The 19296-nt window shown below is 37.8% G+C and overlaps 1 protein-coding gene across 3 annotated transcripts in view; it reads right to left on the reverse strand.

Annotated features, from left to right (window-relative positions):
* Positions 1-1084: 1084 nt before the first annotated feature.
* LOC139792341 (ubiquitin-conjugating enzyme E2 E2) overlaps positions 1085-19296 on the reverse strand; it is a 216840-nt gene continuing 198628 nt past the window's right edge. For all 3 annotated transcript variants that reach the window (XM_071735504.1, XM_071735505.1, XM_071735503.1), the window contains exon 6: positions 1085-1879. In XM_071735504.1, the coding sequence (XP_071591605.1) occupies positions 1782-1879 (98 nt within the window). In that variant the 3' untranslated portion in view covers positions 1085-1781. The remainder of the gene's footprint in view (positions 1880-19296) is intronic.

The raw sequence follows: 19296 nt of genomic DNA on the forward strand, positions 1-19296 counted from the left end.
TGATCAAAAGAGGCCTAGTATTTCTTTGAGAACCTCATGGTTCTGTAGTTATCTACAACAAAGTCACCATTAGTTATATACTACTTACAACAAAGTCAATGTTTGGCTTCTCTCCACAGAAGTCAACTCACTGGTAGACTCAAGCTGTTAAGTCTCTTCAGCTCTTAGTAAAATGGCAGAGAGAAAACCAAATCAGCCTGGAAATGCTGAGCAACTCAGTGGCTGGCACAGTGGCCCTGTGGTGCCCCCTTGACCGCTTTGGTTTTCAGGACAGCTGGATTGGGTTGGAGCTTATCCTTACTGGATTGGGTCTCCCTGTGTCTTTATATTGCCCCTTTTCTAATGTATGCTCTTTAAGATAGAATCTTCTCTAAACATAAGAGGCAAGGAGAGAGGGGAGAGGGCAGGCAAACACTGTGTAGAGCATCTGCAACATTTAATTATATGAGACAGGGATTTTCCAATATGCCTTGCAACACAAGAAACATTTAGAGATCAGCATCCCAGTATATATTTTCTAAATCACAACGCCCACACATTTCCTCAGCAAAAAGTTTTCCTTCTATGGCTGCATATCTAAAATTAGCCTGAAGGTCAAATCTGAATAGAAATACCCTTTGCCATTGAACGTGCTGGGAATGATTGGTGCAATGGGCTCAATTTTCCCATCTAAAACCTTCATTTATTTTTTAAAGTAACAGTTGCTTTTACAATTAGAGAGCTTGGAGAAAGGCAAAATGAGGCCTGCTGTATAAAATCATCATCAATATTTCGCTTTTGATGCAAGGCTATTTTTATAGTCAACTATTTTAAATGTAACAAGATGGATATAGTGAAGCCATAGTATAAAAAATGTAGCAAGAGGCTTCAGAACAGCTGAGCTGAGCATTGGCACTCGAAAGAAAGGCCTTAAAATCTGGAAGATGTTCGTATGTGAAAGATGCACACAATGAAGAATTAAGAAATGCATTGTTGAGAAGAAATTAATAGTTGGGTCTAAAATAGTTGCTTAACCTGCAGCTGTATTATGTGAGGACTATGCAGCCTGTACAGCACAAACGCAAAAGCATCGTCTTGCAAGAAGTGCATTTATCAGCCACAGTGTTTTATTGAGTGCTTTAATAATACAAGTGTACATCAACTGATCCACAGTCAAAAGTGGCAGGTCCCTAAGAAATTTACAAGCACTTTTTTTTTTTTTTTTAAGTAAATCAAAATACATATTAATTTGTTCAACGCAATAGCCTTTTGTGTGGGAAACAGAAGGCTAGTGATAAACACAGTCTTAGTAATGCACAGTGATTCTTGATTTTAAGCTTTTATACAAAACTTGTTCCCAGTAGCATGCACCCACCATTAAAGACTTCAGTACAAAAAAATAACCCTAAACACTACATTTAAGTAGAAACAAGATATAATTCTGAATTTGTTTGTTTTCCCCAAAACCACATGAAAGGAAAAAACCCCACACATTAATACAAAGCTTTGTGACAAAGCTCTATACTATTACAGCTCCAACATTCTTTGCACTGATAACCAAAATTCCCTGTCTACATTTGAGGGAAACAACGTTCAAGTTAACAGAACAAAAAAAAAAAAAAAAAAAACAAAACCAAAAACCCAAAACAAATAAGAATAAAAATAAAACCAAAAAGAAAGTAAGGACAACCTTTTGTCACAAAATGGTTCAAAATGTAATAAAAAATAAGAATGAAGGGAAGGGCTATTGATGCACTTAGTGAATGTGCTTGCACAGGTCCAGCAAATCCTAGAGTAGGTTCCTATGTGGCGTATCGCTTGGTCCACTGTCTGGCCATTCTGTCATGCTCTGCTCTGTTAGTCATATACTGAGTGGCAATGCTTCCAACCAGAGGGTCAGCTGAAAAGGAAACACAAACCATGAAATATTCATCATCTCTGGAAGGACAAAACAGCTCTTCTTCAATCCAGATTCATCCTGTTGTCTTTTTAACTGTAAGAACAAGGTGCATACACACACAAGTCACATTCTGAAAGTACGCGTACATATAGGAAGAAAGTGAGAAGAAGATGGGGAGGAGGTGACTGGCAATGACCTAGACATTTCTGGTAAGCATGTAACTTAAACCATCTCTAAAATTCTGCCTCGTGTCCCAAAAATTTTGAGCTAAATGTCACTTTCAGGTGGTAAGAATAAACATACTACGCCACTTTTTGATGGTATCACACTCCCACAAATATCTATACTATTGCTTAAGGATGGGCTCTAGTCAAATTATCTAATTATATGTTTGATTGAATATTTTTGATTTTGAACATTAACAAAGACCAGGAATTAGGGCCATAAATACTGTTTTCAAAGCAGCAAAAGTTCATTCCAAACTTTGGGAACTGGCACTTAATTTATGGGATCTTTCTGGGCATTTAACTAGATAGAATGCTGCGTGATTGGGCTTTCTCATGCCACTTTAGTAGTTCCAAAATGAAGTAACAGCCTGGAAAAGTATTTTTACATTACTCTGGACCTAAAAATTGCTTCAGAAATAATTACACAAAATCAAGCAGCCCTCTAAATAAAAATAAACCAAGACATGACTCTCCCACTGGAGCGTGTATGCCATCACCATTCCTTTCTTCTCAGTTTAAAGCAGCCAAAATGGATAGAGATTTTCCCTTTTCTGGGGTGACCCAGAATGGATTTTATGGATTTTTCTCCTCCAACAGTGAATTGCCTGAGATTTTCCCACCACACTGTGCAGTTTCAGAAGCACTGATGCCATATTTTTTCCTGAATTAGGAAAGATAAGCACGATTTCTTACTAAAGTCACTTAATAATCAGCTTTGTATTTCACTGAATATGAACAATGTGAATTTCGACTTCCTTAGTACAGTTGTTATCTGCATGTGCTGTTTGCATTATTAACCCCTGAAATTTCTGGGACTAGGTGACATCCTTCCACAAAGCCCAGCAAATCTTGGGTGTTTTTTTGTGGATTTTTGTTTTGTTGTTGTTTGGTTGGTTTTGTTTTGTTTGGTTTGGTTTTGTTTGGTTTGGGTTTTTTTTGTTTGGTTGGTTTTTTTTTGATTGTTTGTTTGTTTGGGTTTTTTTGGTTTGGTGGTTTTTTTTGGATGAAAAGAAAGTTTATGAGTCAGAGAAATATGTTGGTTTAGCCAAAAATCGATTGATTGGCTACTACATTACAGAATATTACCGAACAATATCTAATGAAAAAAATCTTTTACTACTTTCAGGGAGACCCCATGATCTGAATATTAAGTTTGCACCTACTAAATGAGTGAGGCAAGTTATCACTGTGACGGTGGTGTACTAAGTCCATTGGAGGTCATCAATACCTTTTTGCTATTTTTACATGCACGAGTGTTGAAGAAACATACCTGATTTAAGATCCATTTAAAAAGTTTCAGACTAGAAAGTATATCATCTTTATCTCCTCAGCCAAGGGGAAGAAGTGTATAGGGGATTACAGGAAGGATGTTGTTCTCTGTGAATAAGAGGCTAACAGTCTATGGCTATTTAAGGAGAGTGAAGTTGTTCATGGCTGGACTAAGGCTTCAGAAACACTGCAGGGTAAATGGGGAATCTGGGCAATGGGAAAGGACAAAAATTGTCTCAGCAAAAAATGTAGGGAGTAGCCACAGGGAAACCTGATCCTAGTGTAACATAGCTTGGGGATGAGCTTGACAGAACTGCTGTGAACCTCACACCTTCCTTGGATGCCACACAACTGGGCAAAGAAACACTTCCACAGATCCAAGGAGAAAGAAGAGACTAAGGGATAAAGTGGAAAGAAATTCTTGGAGCAAAATTTGATGAATGTGACAGTTTTCATGCTGCTGGGAAAGGTGGGGTTTGGCCTCTGAGCCATCTGGCTGTGACGGGTTGCAAGAATATCCTGGCATTATCATCTGGAACGCAGTAAGTGCTTCATGAGGTTTAGTGAACATTTAAAGTGCTGACACTAAGACCTTTTAAAAAACCTTACATGAGTCAGTGAAAAGTGATGTGTTGTAGTAAAAGTTTACTCAGTTCAAATCTTAGTCTTTTATGTGCAGGATGAATGTTTCCGTGAAAGTGAGCCTTTCACATCGAGAGCCTTAAATCAATTTTCTTGATACACTGAAAGGGTACTGAGGATACCATCATCCCCAAACCTCGGTGATAAGTTACAATGTTTGGCTTCCTAGTGTGGGTTGCCATCTATATCTCCTTTTGAGAGCAAGGAAGTATTTTAACAACATACACCTTTGGAGGTATTTGGAAAGTTTGGATTCCTGGCATGGGAGGGTGTCTACTTTCTACTACAGGGGCTGGTGGAATCAGTGAATAACTGGAGTTGAAAGTGTGGAAATCTGTTGAACTCCAGTAACGCAGGGAACTCAGTTGTTTATTATCCATATGTAAAAGCCTTTGCCTTTGCAGTGTTTTGTTTGGCAGTTGGGGAAAAAGTGGAGGTGATGGCCTGTAAGATATCTGAGGTCTGCATAGCTTTTGTTGTAGGTGTGTGAATTCCCACTTGAGAGGGTGACCTGAGAATCAACTATCATCCCTGGGGTGCTTCCCTCAAGCCTGTGTGAAGCAGGACTGCTGAAGCAGAGAGGTCCTTGCCTGCCACAGCTTGAGCAGGGCCAGCTGCACCCACAGCCAGCTGCCAGGCCGACACTGCTAAAAGGTGCTCTTGGTAATAACAGGAATAACATTGTTCTTCATAATTTGGCAGTTTGCCTGTGCATTTTATTGTTTATAAAAAATACTGAATAAAAGAACAGACTCAGCCGTTTGGCAAAGTCATTTGCTTGTTTGAGATCCCAAGCTGAGGAAACAGAAACCCTGTTATTGCCAGGGAGAACCAGCCATTTCACATCCCTGGCAGAGGGTCTGGAGATGTGTTGTTATTACACGTACCTATTTATGAGGATTTGAACAAGGCTCTTCAACAGGTGTTTGAAGAGCTAACTTATTTTAGCAGTTGCTGTGAAGCTGTAAAACCACCAGGAGGTACAACTGCTTTGTTTGGGAAGTTGGGACAGCTGGTGAGGAGGGAAATTTTAACTTCAGAGCCACCCAACCAGCAGCAGACAGCATTTGCACTGGCGGAGGTACAGATGGTGTGTGAACTCCAGAAATTCAAGCTCTCTCCTTCTGCACCTGTATGAAGCCAGGCAGCTTCAGGCCCAAGCCATATTGTCCCTGGTGGAAGAGGAAGCCAGCAAGCAAACCCAAGGAGATAGATCTCTCACCACTTCATGAGTCACACCACTGTTACACCATTCATGGGGATGGGCAACGAAATGAAGATTACAAGATAAAATGAAGCACCTTAATTAAAACAATTAAAAGAATTAATTCTCAACATTCACAAGCCTTGGTTATGGTGTCCAAGTCCTACAAAATACCAGATGAAGAAGAAACAATAGCTTCTTTCATTTGCCCCCTAAACTAAGTCACACAGCACCACCTGGTTCTCAGCTGAGCTGCACTATTTAAGGAATATTGTGAAATCCCCATTAGGAGGGCCAAATACACAAACACTGTGTAAACTATCCAATTAATAGATAAAAAGGAACACTGGATGTCAAAATTCATAATGGTACACCTCCCATATTTCCATTTCTCATTACTATAAAATTGGTCTGAATTTTCGATTTGTAGATACCTGTGGTTTTATTCTTGATGTTAGAAATTTGTTCCTGTAACTAGTAGACCGTTTTAGCTTTTACTATTATTTTTTACTTTAGAAATAGTGTGACTGTTCAATGAACAAGGGTTCATTTCAGAAATTCACTCCAAATGAGACTGTGGCCAAACGACAACAAAAACCAGGGGATCAGAATATAAAGCTACATGAGTAACGTGTTATCAGAACAACTCAGTGAAAGAAACTAAAATAAAACCACAATAAATTAATAACAATAGCACCAAAACATTGCAACTCCTGTCCTGGCAGGAGGCAGGCACCTACTTGGGACCTCTTGGTTCAGCAGACCCAGACCGAGAGCTGGGGTGTCACCACCTGTACCCAGATCCATCCTTGTTGTGTGGGCAGGCAGGGACACCCCAGCCCTCAGGGTGCTGGTGGCTGGAAAAGTTGGGATGAGGAGGCAGAGCCATCGTGTACTGCACTCCACAGGTCCAAAACCTGGGAGCAGCTCTGCCGGAGGTGCTGGATGCGACTGCCAGACACGTGGTGTGCCATGGACCCACTGTCAGCACTCTGGAGAAGCTGCTGGAACCCTGTTGACCTTTAAATCTTCAATGTCTCATAATTTATTGTTCCTTCCAGTCCCTCATTCTCCCTTCTAGAAATCCACCCTGAAATGTCTTGATAACCTTTAAGTTGTTTAAAGAAAATTTTAATCCAGGACTTCAACTAGTTCCATCTAAAACTGGAAAACACCAGGAGTTACAGCATCAAATTTAATGTTAGAGGACAGCAGAGGAGTAATGAAAATATATTTTTAAAGCACCAAATTACACAAGAATGGACAGAAGCTAGGGTTCAGAGATGTAGCTTACATGGAAAATGTCAAGCAAGAGAACTAAATTATGCAGAAAAGCTTCTGGATGATTTATAGGAAGACTGTAGCTGCTAAATCTCCCCTCACCTCATTGTATGTAATCCTTACGTTGTACCAGAATTCATGAAATTACCCTGTATTTAAACGTAGTTTTGAAAGCTGAGTGAGCTGGGCCTTGTCCCTAGCTTAAAAAGGTTGGATGTGCTACTCTACAGTGCCTTGTCATCTTCTTTTGCAGTCACTTAATATGACCATAAGGAACAGCATTTGTGTCTTCATGTCTGTTGTAAGGCTAATCAAATTTACAGCCCAATTCTAGGGAGATAATGCTATTGGGGATTAGGATGAGCTGAGGCTTGGTCATTACAAAATTTCAGCTGTGCTTAATGCTAGGTATATGGCTTTATCATTCAGAAGACAGACTATAATTCTTCTTTAAAACTACTTTTCCCCCAAATAAATGAAAATATATTTCTATACTGTATTTTTCTCCACTTCTGTTTTTACAGCTATTTCTATGTCAGCAAATAGCAATTTCAGAGCAGAATTAATCTCCTGGGCTTTTCAACGCTATTTTTAAAATACAGAAAACATACCCTAGCAAAATAAAAAATGGAGATGGTGTGTTTAACAGCTTGATTTCAATGTGCCTTCTCTGTCAGCCACATGATATGCAATGAAATTCCATTTGGTCATGCCAACAGCGTTAAAGAGACACACATTTAGACTTAAAATGTACATTATGGGTGTTTCTATGCATTAGATATATTTTTATGAGCATTAAAAAAGTAGAATTATATTTCTATTGAAGTATTTTACAGTTTTAATAGAGAACAGGTGATGTGACTACACCATCACAGTTATTACACCATCACAAGTGGATTCTTAGAAAGTTTTCTGGAACACCTTAAAAACTAAAATAAAAACCACAACAACCCACAGCCCTGTAAAAATCTCATGGTTTCTTCAGCCAAATATTTTAAATGTACTTTTTTTGAGCTGGCCTCCAGCTGAAGAAGCACAATTAAACTGGAAGAATTTCCAAAGGTCAGATGTACCTTGAAAGGTCTTATTCTGTCTCCTGAGCTATAAATGACTCCTTTCTCATAGCTGTGAGAAGCATCCCACTGAGAAGCTCTACAGAACACCCTCTTCTGATACATCAGGCACCACAAATTAAATCTGCTTTCCTTGTTTTAGACAGGCTATGTGAAATGCAGAAGAAAATAAACAACTTATTCTTTAGTTATTTGGACTTCAGTTAGACATTTCGAAGAGTTTCTGGAATATTAGTTTGTTCTTTTAGGCTTGCCCTTCTTTCAAAATATTTTGTTACATTGCTTTTCGGATTAAAAAAATGGGAGTGCTTGGGTTTTTTCAGGGTTTTTTTTTGTTGTTGTTTTTTGGGGTTTTTTTTGTTTGCTTGTTTGTTTTTTTTAAACATTCCAGGTGCCATGTATATGATAACTGCCTTGGATTCATCTTTATACAGAAGCACCGGCAGGATTGGTGACAAAATTAAACCTTCCCAAAACAAAAATTCATGTTTTCAGTAACTACATTTTGTTCGGCGATTTCAGTGCAAATAGCAGTGCAGGACAGTATAAATTTTCTCATATTGGCTTGCAGTGAAAGCCAAGTTTTCAGAATCAAATTTTTGTGGTTTTAATATTGTACCAACCTTTAAGGATCAGGTCCCAAAAGGTACACTAAAACAAAGCACACTAGAAAAAAAAGGAATTAAGACTGGGGAAAAAAGCAGAAACCACGAATTCACTGAAACATTGGTTGTCTTCAGAGCAAATGCTGACACCTTGATGCACAACAAAACCACCCTTAAACTTAGTTTAAAATTAAAAAAATGTTGCTAATGATATTTTAATATGCTGTTTTCAGTGGCATCCAGACTAGTGCTGCAAGAAGACTGGTGAGTGAAAACTGCAGTCAAAAGCAGTGTCAGACAGGCTATACCAAATACATCACAGAACAATTAAATACTCCGAGAGGAAGGGATTAGAGAAGATGAATTTTACTTGTGAGTAATTTTATTTATAGTGCCACCTTGCCTTAGGAAGTTTCCATAGTTTGCCACACGTCACCTGTTTTAAACTTAATGAACTCCTACAAGACCATGTCAAGGGTACTGTGAGTCCTGATGTGGAAAATGAGGTATGGGAAATGCACCGTAGTATCCTTCAGCGATTGTCCAGCAGCAGTGTTGCTCTCTTTTGCTATCATTAACAAAAAGGCACAGACTAGGTAATTCTTTGGAGGCAGAGGCAGGTGAAGTGGCACACTGAATTACTCCTCTAGCCTTTTACCTTTGAAAAGAGTGTTCAAAATCAGGGCAGAAGTGAGAATGAGCGCGGGGCAGCGCTAATCCCTGTTTGTGCGGCAATAAAACTCGCCTCGCGGCTGGGAGTCTGATCAACACACGCGCACCAACTGGAACAACAGAGTGATTCAAGTCAGAACAAAGGGTGGTAGCAGGGCTCTGAATTACTTTACACACCCTACAAGCTGAACTACAATTTGTTTCTGACTTTCATAACGTCACAGTTCCAGCTATCCATCTAGAATGCATTTAGCTTTCTACAAGGCTCCTTGAAAGCCGGACGATAAAGCGATCAATAAACATTGTATAAAACCAGAGAGCAAATAAAATGAATTGGTTCAGTAAAGAAAAAAGGTAATCCTTAGAGCACAAAGAAGCAAATTTTTGAAAGGCCTAATGTCTATTAGGACAGAAGTCAGTGGAGTTAATATCTGTTTTAGCATTTACAGTTTACTGCAGGAACCACAAGATAGAGAGTATCATGAACTCTCTCCCGAACACATTTCAGCAAATAGCTTTGCAGATTTGGTTGGTCACACCTTAATACTCAAAAGAAAAAATTTAATATACACAGGCTACACCAGTGTGCTAAAACATCAAAATATACCTGATGAAATGTACCTCATAGGCTGAGTACTGTGGTTGACACGGACTGGACAAAATGGACAATCACACTACCTTAAAATAATTGTTCCCACCACAGTATAGTAACAAAGGATGCAGTAAGATATTCTTTGAGAGAGCATGCTTGGGTACAAGGTGATTGAAAGTATTGTAGTCTGAAGAAAGAAGGGCTGACTCAGTTTCAGATAAAACCCAGAACTGTCCTTCCAGGTACAGCATGAGAAGCAAGGAGATAGATGCTAGATACATAGGAGAGAAAAAAATATTTGGAAATGGATCTGAATGTTTACATTAACCACCTCTGCATCTAGAGAAGAAAGTAAAAACTGTGATAGATACTGTAGTTTGGAGATTGTGTAATTTAACAGCCGAAAGCTTACGTAATAAATTTTGGTTTTATTTAAGTTGACCGAGTGGTCACTGTGCTAACACGGGGCTAAAGGAGACGTAGGAGTTTTGAAACGGGCTGCCTATGAAGCTGTGTTCACCAGCACACCCTGTAGTCCTGGTCACTCCATCATCCAGCCCTTGTCTACCTCTATAGCTATACATCTGAAGTCTTTCTCCTGGGAGAAATCAGAGCAGGGGCAGGAGAAGAAACAGAGGGAAACATAGAGCATGGAAGATGTAAAGGTCTCATTCTGCTATATAGCCAAGGTGTAGCTGGGGTGAATGCCTGGGCAGGTAAGCAGGGAAGTGGTCAAGAGGTGAAACTCCAGAGTGCTCTTGGTCTTCTTGGCTTGCTCTTACAGTGGTGCCTTGGTTTCCCATGTGTAAAACTGGACTAATGGATTTCCATTATATATATTATGAAAATAAATATGCTCAAAATTGTGAGGTATCTTAATACTGTGGTAAATGTGGCTGTACAGATGTGTATCAAAAGAGACCGATATCCATGACTTGAGTAAATTTTGAGCTTGGTAGAATTGTCAGAAACACATTTGACTCCCACCAGTTCATACAATGATTGACGTTACATAAATACTAAGGCATCTGGGACTTGATTCTAATGTTGTTGGAGAAAAATGTTACCTATCTTTAAAAATGAAAGAATTCTGCAAATCCAATATAGAAAACATCCATTTACTAAAATACACATTTTGGATACACAGAAGGAGAAATTCATTCCTCTCTCTAGACTTGCATTTGATTGCTGTCAGACTACCTACCACAGATCTGTGTGAAATATGAGGCTGCCTAAGAAAAAAGATGTTTCAGAAATAAGGAGTATTATCTGGCCCAATTTTATTAACATGGCTCTTAAAGGAAAGAGTTGGCAGTGATTCATCTCTGTATCTTGCCAAGGGAAATCATTCTTGTTTAAAGAGCAAGGTTTTTCTCAGTCGTCAGTTTTTTAGCAAGATTTCTATAAACTTCCCTGGCTGACTGGGACTTAGCTGAGACAATCGTGGATCAACAAGGCACAATGCAGTGATCTTGAAAAGTTGTCTTTAATTAAGGAAGAACACGCACCTATTAGAAGTGCCAGCAAGCTGGAACAATTAAAGTTCTGAAACAACACATTTCACTTTGATGCTTGGATGCATCTCAAAACTAAAAGCACAGATACATTAGCAATGTATCTGTTCATAATAATGAACTCAATTGAGAAACAGTCATTGTTATTAGGAAAAAAATCAGTAAAAACATGTTAGTAACCAAGAATTTTATATGAAAGACATTACTTGCTATGTGGCTTGATCAAATTTTAAGAAAAAGTTACAGCTATATGCATTTAGCTCATGGAAGATGACTGTGAGTGGATAATAAGGAAATCACAGCATTTGGATCTCAAAATACTTGAGGCAAGCAACCAAAATGCTTAAATGTAACCAACTGGCACAAATAAATAGGATCATTACTTGTTTTTTCAGAAAAACACTGTGGATGTTTTTTTGCTGTCTGAGAATTTACAAGGGTTTCATAGCTGTTCTATGGGAATTTGCAGTTCTTTTATTTAAAGGAAAAAGAACCAGTTTTCTTTTGGATTTGTCTCTTCTCCCTTCCCACTACTCACTATCTCCAAGCAAAGGAGTTACTTATGGGTCTTATACATCTCAAATGAACAGTTTAATCCCAAATCAACTGGATGAAAGGCAATGCCTATAATCATGCTTTGTACAGTGTAACACATCCTATAACCACTTGTAGCAAAGGTAGATCATTCTGCAAGAAAACCAGGAGGTCCAATATGATCCACTTCCTATGTGGATTCCTAGAGGACAGAGAGGGAGGAAGTCTGCGTGGTCTGGTCTTTGGTGGCATTTAGACACTGAGGAAAAAAAGTCTTAAAGGCATCTTGACCTTGAAGAGAAGGGTTTGAAAGTGAGCAGTATCAAAATGTTCAACTTAAACACATCAGGATCCTTTTTGGTCAGATGCAGGAGTCATCCAAATCCTGCTCTTCAATCTACCCCTTTGTTCCTTTATTGCACTTAATCTTTGGAATAACTAGCAAGGCCTACATGTGCTATTAATGCTGCTTATTTTTGTTTAATCTGATTTTCTCATTCCAGTCCTATTAAATCTCATTTACTATGAATCTGACATTAAAATCCCAAACTGTTACTAGAAATCTTATACAGTATGGCAAAAGAATGCATAAGGCTTTTGTGTATGAAAGGGGGACAAGTGAAGAATTTTATCCTCACTGAAGGCCAACAGGGCTCTTTCTCATAGACCAGGGTCTGAAATCCCTTGGCAAACTGAACATCCTTTGGAACAGGAATGGGAAGTTAGGTATGCCTTGCATTAACACACCTCTTACTGTTACCCAACAATAACTTAAAATATAGCCAGGCTTCTCCATTCCCTTTCTATACTTCCCTCTCTGCCAGGGAACATGTGGAAGGAAGTCACAGGCTGCATCTGGCTCAGATGTGTCTAAGTTTTATGTCTGCATCAAGAGGCATTGGAAGGAAAATGCCTGGAAACTAATTTGTCTGGGATTTTTTTTGGTAGGGTCCAGATGCTCTCTTTGATGGGGCTGGCTTCTCAAGGCTTTTCAGGACCACAGGCATGGGTGGTTTGTCCCCAGATGTGTGATCACACGTCAGGGCTGTGCTTCATGTTGCCATCTGTGTCTGTGGCCCATTCTATTCTGGAGGAGGTGTTCCAAAATGGTACTGGACTATAAATGCATGAAATAGGTGCCATCTCAGCAGACTATGGGACAGGGATGCTTGGAGCCAGTCTCACCACTAATGTGTGAGTTTTTGATAGCCCAGAGTGGTGAAGTCTCTAGTGCTGCAGAATTTGCAGCAATACTGCCCTACCAAAAGAAATCTCCAAGGAAGATGCTTGTATCAACCCACAATGGCTCAAGAAAACATGAAAAACAGCGTCATCCTGTCCTGAAGACTGATATGGACCAGTTATGGAAATATTTCTGGAGGCTGATCAGTGAGGTGACATGGGATGTCACATGAAGGGAGTAGGGTGGTGCTACATCTTGCAATGATTGAGGAATCAGCAAGGGAGTGGGGAAATAACCTCGTTTTAGTAACTGAATGGACTATGCACTTCTAAATTAACTTCAGAACAGGAACATAATTAGGCTTAATTACAAATGGGTTCTAATAGGACTAGAAGGAAAAACAGGTTAAACAAAATAATTAACATTCACCAGGTAGGCAGGTTTAGCTCCTGGGTTAGTTGCAATGAGGTTAAATGTAAACACTGAATAAAGATTGGATTTGTGATATTTGCAGCGATGACATATTTATTAACAAGTAAAGTAACTTTATTTTGAAATCCTATTCTTCCTGTGCAAGAGGTGATATTTACTCCCTTGTCATGACAATCACTTTGCCAAATAATTTCAGGCATTGTCATAAGAAGTCCTGTAGCAGGATGCTCTGCCTTAATGGATCTACCTCAATTTCCCTTTGTGATTTCAACTGATCTTTGTCTCTCAGATTCACACTCTCTTGTCTCAATTTCACTGACCGTAGCCTGGAGCTGGAGAATTTCCACAGAAAGCAAAGGGCAAAGCAGACTCTGAACTGATAAAAATCTTGGAAGTACTAATAGAAGGCCAAGCTGGTATCTGTGGCACCAGCTGCCCTCCTGTGCCAAAAAACACAGAGGTCAGATTGGCTCCAGCCAGGATAAAGATCAAAAGAGTGCGGACTGATAAACGTAAGGATTTGTATAATTAGGGAAAAGGCTTCCTTAGCTGTTCCTTTGTTTCTCTTTTGTTCTCCAACAGAAGGTGCTGGAGGCGTGATTAAGTAGGTAAATGACAGCAGCCAATCACTTCATTCTACAGAAGGTTAGTCCCATCTTTTGCTTAGTGAGAATCCTGTACACTTGCTGCAGAAGGTGCTGGACCTTCTTCCTCCAGCAGGTACATGGGCTCCAGTCCCTGCTCCTGATGAGGAGGAAGAGGGGTACCCACCCATAGCCACTGAGGGGTAAGAAATATCAAATCCCTACATATAAATTCTTAACTTTAAGTCCTTAGGATCCTTACAAAACTGCAGTTGTATTATTGCACTGCCTATAGGTATTACTTTAAGCATTGTTCTAGAAGTAGTATAAGAGCTACTGATAAGTAATTTGGCTTTCACTCAAACAATTAGCCTTGTGTAACAGTAATCCAGATGTTGGATTATTTGCCCATTTTACTGTTAGGATACCTTGTTGTTTGCTATCTTAACACCTTATTCTGCTAACCTAATATCCTAACACTCAAATAATCCAATTTATACCCTTTTAGTCTAGCTTTTAAAATCCTTAGTTATTTACAAAAAAATGTTTTAATATATAAACAGCCATATATAAAATATACACTTATATATTTTTATAAAATATGTTTATAAATATATACTACATAAGATATACTTATAAATTTATACAAATATTTAAAATATATTTAAAAATATTTTGTAAAAATCTGTGACACATGGAAAAAACAAAGGTCATAAAGGCATTCCTTCTGCTAGTATAATACTGAGTCTTAAAGTGACTTCAAGTTACATGTCACTTTATCTAATTGGCATTATAAAGACACAAGTGATGAGGATTCCAGCCCTAGAGAGTTTTCTGAAGTCTGATTAATTTTAAAGTTGCAAATGCTCCATTCCATAGAAAAGCCTTTTTTCTAAGCCTTGTACAGATGGAAAATACTACAAACAGTTTACTAATCATAGCTCTATTTCTGTATCCTATGTGAAATGTGAAATCTTACAGCACAGCCCATCCTTATATTTGAGACAATTAAACCACACATTTTACTATTCAAGTAACTGTCTGCTACGCCAGTTCATGCACCTGAATTTAATTTGCTGTGAAAATAGGAATTCTGAAACACAAACTGCATATAATTTGCTTTATTTGTTGTCTTTGATAGATCTGCAAAACTGTAAAAAACAAACAACCGTTTCCTCCTCCCCTGCTGAATAATGAAGAAAATTAGCCATGCAAAATAGATGTGTCTTGCAGCAGTGCAAATCATCTCTGAAGGTGCAATCTGAATGGCTCTAGAATAATAATTTCTGAAATCTTACTCAAGAAAGGGAGAGACTAAATGATTTTATAGCTAACATACCTAAATCTAGGATTATAAATTTTACTTTTTTGGACTGACTCTACATTCTTGTTGTGAACCTGTTACAGAGCCAAATGAAGCAGTCTTCCTTTCAGGAGCTTAAAGGATATGGAACAGTGTGACTTCTGTGCTGAAACAAGAATAATTGTATTTTAAGAGCAGGAAGAAACAGCCTTAAAAATAGTTGTGCTAATAAAGGTTCTGAAGGTGGTTCATAGGCAGTTTGAAACATACAGCAAGAAATTTCAGGATCTGTCCTGCCCTTCATGTTATAAAAAGGTACAGAGAAAAAAAAAAACAACAAAGTGACAAAACCTCCTTAGTAAAATAGAACCAACTCTAAAAGAAAAATCTGGGATACAAAAATTCGCTGGGACTGATGCAGTTTATTCCAGTTGAGATTTGAGCTATTTGTGCTAAATGGGACTAAAGAAGACTATAGATTCAATTATTATGAGAATGAACTATTGGAATGTAAAATGTGATGTCTGAATTTCTTAATTTTCTAATTTTAATTATTTTTCACTTAAATATATACAGTTCTAGTAGTGAGAAAATACACCCAGTAGAATTGGCTAAGCCCCAAAGTGGTGTATCTACCTAATTCAAAAGCTTCCAACGTATTTAAAGACACCTCTGCACTGGCTAGACAAAACCTGCAAGAAACAAAAAAAATACATGTAATGACTGTAAATGACTGGAGTGTATTTTGAAAGTAAAAGGGTAGCTTAATGTCTATCTAGGGATTAATTCAAATTAAGATAGGATTCTGTATTTTATGCATGAGAAATGACTAATAGCTTTATTTAAATACTTCAGATTGTTAAACATTTAACATTGATGACTTACTTTGGTCTTAGTTCACACTAAGATTCATTATGTGGATGCATTAAGGTGTGTTTCTTCTCTCTGAGGTAATGGGCATAGGAAATCTCCACTGGTAGTATTTTAAATTACACATTGATTGGAAAGAAAATGAATTTTAACCTTTTGTATTTGTGGAATCCATCACACATGCATTTTCTCAGGTACTTTTAATTTAATGGTGGTTAAGGTAAATCTCATAGCAACACTGTGTTTCTTGAGCAAAAGTGAACAAAATTTTAAATAGCCTGTATGTGTATCTAGCATATGCCTTTTATAAGCTTCACATAAAAAAAAAAAAAAAAAAAAAAAAATCAAAATGCCAGGCATATTTTTTCCATGTTTATTTCCACTATTGTAATAAGGCTGAATTTCGTATGTTCTAGAAGCCCTTTTGAGGAATAAGTAAAATTAGGACCAGTTAAGAGTAGTGACAAGACTCGTTTCTCCCATGAGATCCAATTACATCCTTTTGCATTTACTTATTGACACAGATGTACAAAGCCTCTTTACTGATTTGGATTTTAGACCATCTCTGATTTAATCAGATGCCATTTAATAAACTGATGGTTGGGTAGATCTGAAGTTCAATTTTTAATCACCTTATCCTAAATAAAACCAAAGTGGAAGTAGAAATTTTTCTGAAAAGAACAAGAAATAATTTACAGAATGGTCAAATCTTTATCATTTAAAGAATGGTTAAAATCTAAACTAATTTCTTCTGAAAAAAAAAACCCCAACAAACAAACAAAAAAGCTAACTAAGATATGAGAGGTAATTTCATAAAGAAAATACAAAAGTGACCTTGCTTATCTTTTCCAGAGTAAACAAATAACACAAACAAAATTCCCACCCATTTATAGCAAAACAAGTTGATGCTTCATACACCAAATAGTTAAATGCACCCAAGAATGCAGTTGTGGGAATATTAGAAAGTAATTTAGGAAAATGAAAAAAGAATTAGAAAACACTAATCATGGCACCACCTAAAGCACCATTGCAGAGGCTATTAGAGCTCATGCTTCAACACACAATCTGATTGTTGGCTGTGGTTAGGAGGGAACTTCCTCTCCATCATATTATTCTATGCATGAAGGGCTTTCAGGGAATTTCACACCGAGCCACTGAGCAATGAGCAGTTACAGGCAGGGTACCTGACTGAACCAAGAAATACTTGTTTTCTGAGGGATAACAACACCACTCAGACTTCTAGTGACTATTCTTTGTAGTGACTTATAGATAGATACCTCAAGTAAAAAAAAAAATATGGTAAACGTGTGTGTGACTGGTATCTGGAGCTATAGTTAGGGACTGCTTTATAGTCTCTAGAGTTTTATAGTTTTTGCAAGTCTTAAAGTTTTTGGAAACCACAAAATCCAGATGGCAGATCTTATTTTAAAAAAGCAACTTGTACCATACCGTTTGTAAAGTACATAAACAATACTTTATGTAAATAACTCCAGACACTTTTCTGAGAAAAAAACATTCAAATAGGCTGTATACTTCTAAAATTATAATGGGTGGTTTAAAACTAAATATTTCTAAACAACTTCACTTCTATAGTTGTGTTAATTTTTTTAACGATGTCCTGGGAGCTTTGAGTAGCCTAAATCTAAACACACAAGATGTCTCTCTGCTCATGAACAATGTTCTTCTACCCATGAGGTGTTGTCAATGTGCAACTGCAAAAAGCAAAGATTTAGGCCAATATAAATAGTAATCCCCATCCAAGCCTCCTCCCCCTGCACACATAATTCGGAGATATTCCAAGACATATTTTCCTGAGAACTACTAAAGGGATGACAGTTCACAAATGTTTTTCCTGCTGTTACAGTAATCCCCACAGTCATGGGTTCATGTTGAGGGAACTTAGTTTATCGGTAAGAACAAAATCTTGTAACATTTTCATCAGCTCTTTATGGCAAAGCAAATTAATTTTCTTTCACTGCTTATCTACATGTAATTTTCATAATGTGCTGCTGCATTGCTTGCATTTAAGCTTAATTTCATATTTGTAAGTCACATCCACAGAGCTTAACACATACACATGTACATGCCTGCAAATATTTAAAGATCAGATGTACAGAGTCTCTTCCTGGCAGTACAGACTCTTAGTGGTACTTCTGAATGCCTGAATTCCACAGGAAGTACTGAAAACTCTGCCAGTGTCTTTAAGTGCCTAAATTCCTTTAACATATTGGTACTGTGTGTCCAGCTCAAAATAGGAGAAACTGTGATTTGACCTATGGAATAGCAGTTTGTATTGCATACGTACTGTAGTACAGAAAGTACAGTATCTTTTAAAAGGAATGGAGAGACCACTGTCAAGACTGTCAAGAATTTGTAAATAACATCTCTAGAATATTTGATACAATGAGTCCAAGTATGTACCTATTACTTTGATAAATATAAATATATAGCAGGTTCTGCAGAATGGGCAGGCGAACATACAGTATTTAAAAATAGTACTTTCTGGCAAAAAGAACTTTGCTGCAATCAATGGGACTGTTCTGAGTGAGGCTGATGGTGATGGGTTTTTGCCAAGGCAAATCCCACCTTTGGAATTGTTATTCTGCACTTACAAAAAGTTTTATGCAGCATTTTCCTTTTGTGGTCCTTTAGGACAACCTGGTATGATGGAGTACATGCAAAACACCCATCCACTCTGCTACTAGTCCATCAGCACCAAGACAGCAGAGCAACCATGCTTTATGTTTTGTATTTGCTAAGCAAGAGCCTCCGGAGTGAGCTCATTTCATCTGGAGATGACACAAGGCAGAGATCTTAAAATGGACCGAAAGGTTATGTTGCAACAAACCCAAAAAAGCTTTACTACATGAATTGATTCCTCACCACTTGAACTTTTGTTTAACATCTCTTACTTGTTGCCACGCTTGACTGACAGGGCACAGAATTATTTTCCTGCTCCAGGTACAAAGTGATTTCCCATTATGCTGCAACAGCCCAGATACCTGCCCGTTTCCTGACAGAACACAGTATACAAACTCTGAAGAAAAGGGAAAAATAGCTCCAAGCTAAAGAATATAAATCATCTCAGTCAACAAAACAATTTCATTGTTTACATGACCCTCTACTGCTTACAAAAAGGATATATGGCAAAATGAGATTATTTTGTTGTGTATTTGATAGTACTGTGCTGTGGCAGTGCACCTGGTAGCCTGTGGGTGCCAGGAAAGGATCAAAGTAGCAGGGTCTAACCAGCTTCATAAAACTGGACAAATTAAACACTGTTTTGCCAAGCTCTAAATATTTCAATTAATTTTTCAGAGTATTCATCACACTTGACAAACTACTCAGTTATTCTGGATTAATACAGAAGGAGTTTTCTACATATCTTGAGAAAAATGCTCTAAAAGAAAAAAAAATCATTAAATCATTACA

This window comes from Heliangelus exortis, chromosome 2 (genome assembly GCF_036169615.1).
Source record: "Heliangelus exortis chromosome 2, bHelExo1.hap1, whole genome shotgun sequence".
NCBI classification, from domain to species: Eukaryota; Metazoa; Chordata; class Aves; order Apodiformes; family Trochilidae; genus Heliangelus; species Heliangelus exortis.